At 35.1% G+C, this 3,101-nt stretch overlaps 1 protein-coding gene across 1 annotated transcript; it reads right to left on the reverse strand.

Moving 5' to 3' along the window:
- Window positions 1-656: 656 nt before the first annotated feature.
- Window positions 657-2,582, reverse strand: LOC145779339 (uncharacterized). Its single transcript, XM_082590905.1, has one exon. The coding sequence runs from the start codon at window positions 2,548-2,550 to the stop codon at window positions 1,495-1,497; it is 1,056 nt and encodes a 351-aa protein (XP_082447031.1). The 5' UTR covers window positions 2,551-2,582; the 3' UTR covers window positions 657-1,494.
- Window positions 2,583-3,101: the final 519 nt, after the last annotated feature.

Raw genomic sequence — 3,101 nt, forward strand, 5'->3', positions numbered from 1 at the left:
GCACCAGTGAAGGCATAAAAGAGCTTTGAGATGTCTTTTGTCTTTAACATGAGCGATTGTCAAATTGTTTTGCGGGCCGCACAAAATTTTTTGACGGGCCGCAGGTTTGTCACCTTTGGTTTAGAGTAATAGTGCATGACAGTAAAACTACAGTAAATCTCAATTATAGCCTACAATTTGAATATCTTCTCAGTGCTGGCAATAGACAGGCCATAGCCTATTGTATATTCTCACCACACATGCAATCCAATCACACATATGACGGTATTTTTTACTGATAGAAAATAATAAACAAAAATAGTAATAGGTTCAGGCATGGCCACCTGGAGATGTGGCCTGATTTGTCACATTTTGCAGATTTTGATTACAGCTACTGCTAGTGTTTGACTGTTATTTTTTGAGATGTTGTTACTTCTTGCGGTTTCCTAATGACATAAAAATTTTTTGTTGCCTTGGGGAAGCAGTAGCAAATGAGAAAAAGTAAGTTGAAAAACGCAAAATCAGACTGTTATTGAAAATTAACAGTCTGACTAAAATCTTCGAAATCAAATTTTCTTTGTTGTTCAACATGTGAAGATGTTAAAACCTATTGTGTCATCTGGGGAAAAGAATAAAGAAAGCGTAAAAATCTAAATTTTAGAACAATTTATTTAAACGTTCGCCCAAAGTTAGAAAAACCAGAAAATTTCTGCAAAATGTGACAAATTAGGCCATATCTTTAGGTGGCCATGGTTCAGGTAGGGAAATTGATAAAGAAGAAGAAGAAGAGGAAAAGAAGAAGACTATAAACACAAGCTACAGATGTCAGGCATATTGGCAATACAATAATACTTAGTCACCAACCAGGGTCAGAGAGGCTACATATACTATTATTAAACTGTCGCTTCAGTGCAAGTTCAAAAAGCACTTGTGTGAAATTTAGGTATAGCCTACATATTCCTTTTTGACCATTAAATACACTGAGGCAATGAGCAATGACTGTCCGCAAACCGTAAGCATAGTTTTTTTATAATAAACGTTTTCGTTCTCGAGGTATACAATAAAGAAACAAAACAAAGATGAAATTAGTTTCGAGTTAATCACCATAGAATTTATCAACAAAAAGTTCAACGTAATACTGTAATTACAACCTCGGCTAGCAGCATAGCACTTGACTTTTATAATGTTTTTTTAGAAACCGTAACTTTGCTTAAATTGCTGTGAAACAAAGAATACATTTCTTTGTTCTCGTAATCGACCAGACGAAATTACCAAAACAAGTCATATTTTATTCCTATTAAATTGTCAGCACATGCATTTCAAAATCCAATTGGAAATACAATAAAGCAACCTTCACAGTTAACTACGTTTTAAGCTTTCACTGAACTTTAATGAGTTCACTTTTTGTAGAAAAGATCACTGGAAAACATTAAATTCTATTTCATAAGAACTTAGAATGAAAAAGTGCTTACATTAAGGTGATTTCCGAAATAACATTTTTCCTATCACAATAGCCTATAATACTGAATCGTTATTGGACAAAGCCGTGTTGACGTGAAAGCCGTACGCAGGCGACTCTTCGGACACACTGTTGATGACGCAGACATTGTTTGTTCGTTTTCTACTGTTTTTTATCCAAGAGGCGTTGTGTGTACTGTGAATGGACACCCTTCTGTCAGTCGTCGTTGTGGCGTTACAGCATGGCAAAGGATAAAATAACCTTAATCTCCAATCTTTAAATGCCGACAAGATACAAAGTACGTTAATTACACCTGAAATATCGTAAACTAACGTAGGAATAATCTCATTACTGTCAACAACCAGCAATATCAGTAATAAACTGAGAATGTCAGTAATTATACACACAGTGGTGGTAATCGTTGCTCGTTTGATAATTGGCAAAAAATCTTTCGATCTTCTACCACGACTTAAATCTAAAGACGACCTATGCTTCCATAAAGGATATACAAATAAACCAAAAAGCAAAAATTGAAAAATAACAGTGGCTCCACCAAGCCATATCCACGGAATGTAGTCTGCTATGCTTGAAGCATAATTGTAGCAGCCATTTTCTGTTAATTGGTAAAACCTTGTTGCTGTAAAAAGTATTGTTCCGACCACTTGAGCTAAGACCAAAAGCACCAAAGAGAACCAACTTATATTTTTGGTGATATGAGATGTTAAGTGCTCCATAGCAGGGTCAGCGTAACAAAATCTTTGACGGATCCACAGAAACACGTAGACTCCAGTCAGACTGATTGAGGATAAGGTGACTTTGAGCTTGACGACTATGTTGCAATAATCAATGGCATGCGCTCCGGTATACTGAGCCACCAGTTCATAATGTTCACATATAAATCTACCAAGTAAAAATGAAGAGGCTAGTATTGATGCAACACGCATTACAATGGCATAATGATTTCTTGACCCCGCGTTCGGATTACGTATCGAACCCTTCTGTCGCTGTCGCGTCAGTTTTCCGAAATCGTAGATAATAAAGACCACTGTTAGATAACACAAGATGACAGTAAAAAGAGCCACGGTACTTTCAAGTACTATAAAGCGGGTCATATTAAATGTCTCATTTTCAGCTGTAGTGCTGAAGTTTGTGACTGCAATAGACCACGTATTTGTTTCTTCAAATGACATTTTTCTGCTTGGCAAGTAGATCACAAAACATTTTTTTATATTATCGTTTTTTAGATAAGCTAAAACTGAACCTAAGATAAAAAAATACAGAACAATAAATCTAATTCAACTAACAAAAATTGTTCCCAGTTCAAATAAATTTTTAAAGTTGGTAAAATCATATTTTTCGAATCTAACTGTAACAACATTTATTGAAAAATAGTCTTCTGAGACTAATCACACGGACACATAAATGAACAAATAGTTTCCAAATACAAAAAAAATTAAAGAAGTGTTAAAAAAATCTCAAATACATTTCTCTAATATTGACTACACTTTTTTTTTGCAAGCTGCAACGCTGACAGTGATAAGTATAATACTGTAGGGCTGTAAGCTACATACAAAGATGTCGCTGCCCTGTTCCGGTATCTCAACGGCTTCAGTTGCAAAAAATACCCAACAATTTCACAAAATATAGTTCACACTGGAACTTT

The sequence above is a fragment of the Aplidium turbinatum genome, chromosome 1 (genome assembly GCF_918807975.1).
Source record: "Aplidium turbinatum chromosome 1, kaAplTurb1.1, whole genome shotgun sequence".
Classification (NCBI taxonomy): Eukaryota; Metazoa; Chordata; class Ascidiacea; order Aplousobranchia; family Polyclinidae; genus Aplidium; species Aplidium turbinatum.

What these genes read in the sequence shown, in the direction of transcription:
- LOC145779339 (XM_082590905.1), bottom strand. Translation starts at nt 2,550, where the DNA reads ATGACCCGCTTTATAGTACTTGAAAGTACCGTGGCTCTTTTTACTGTC.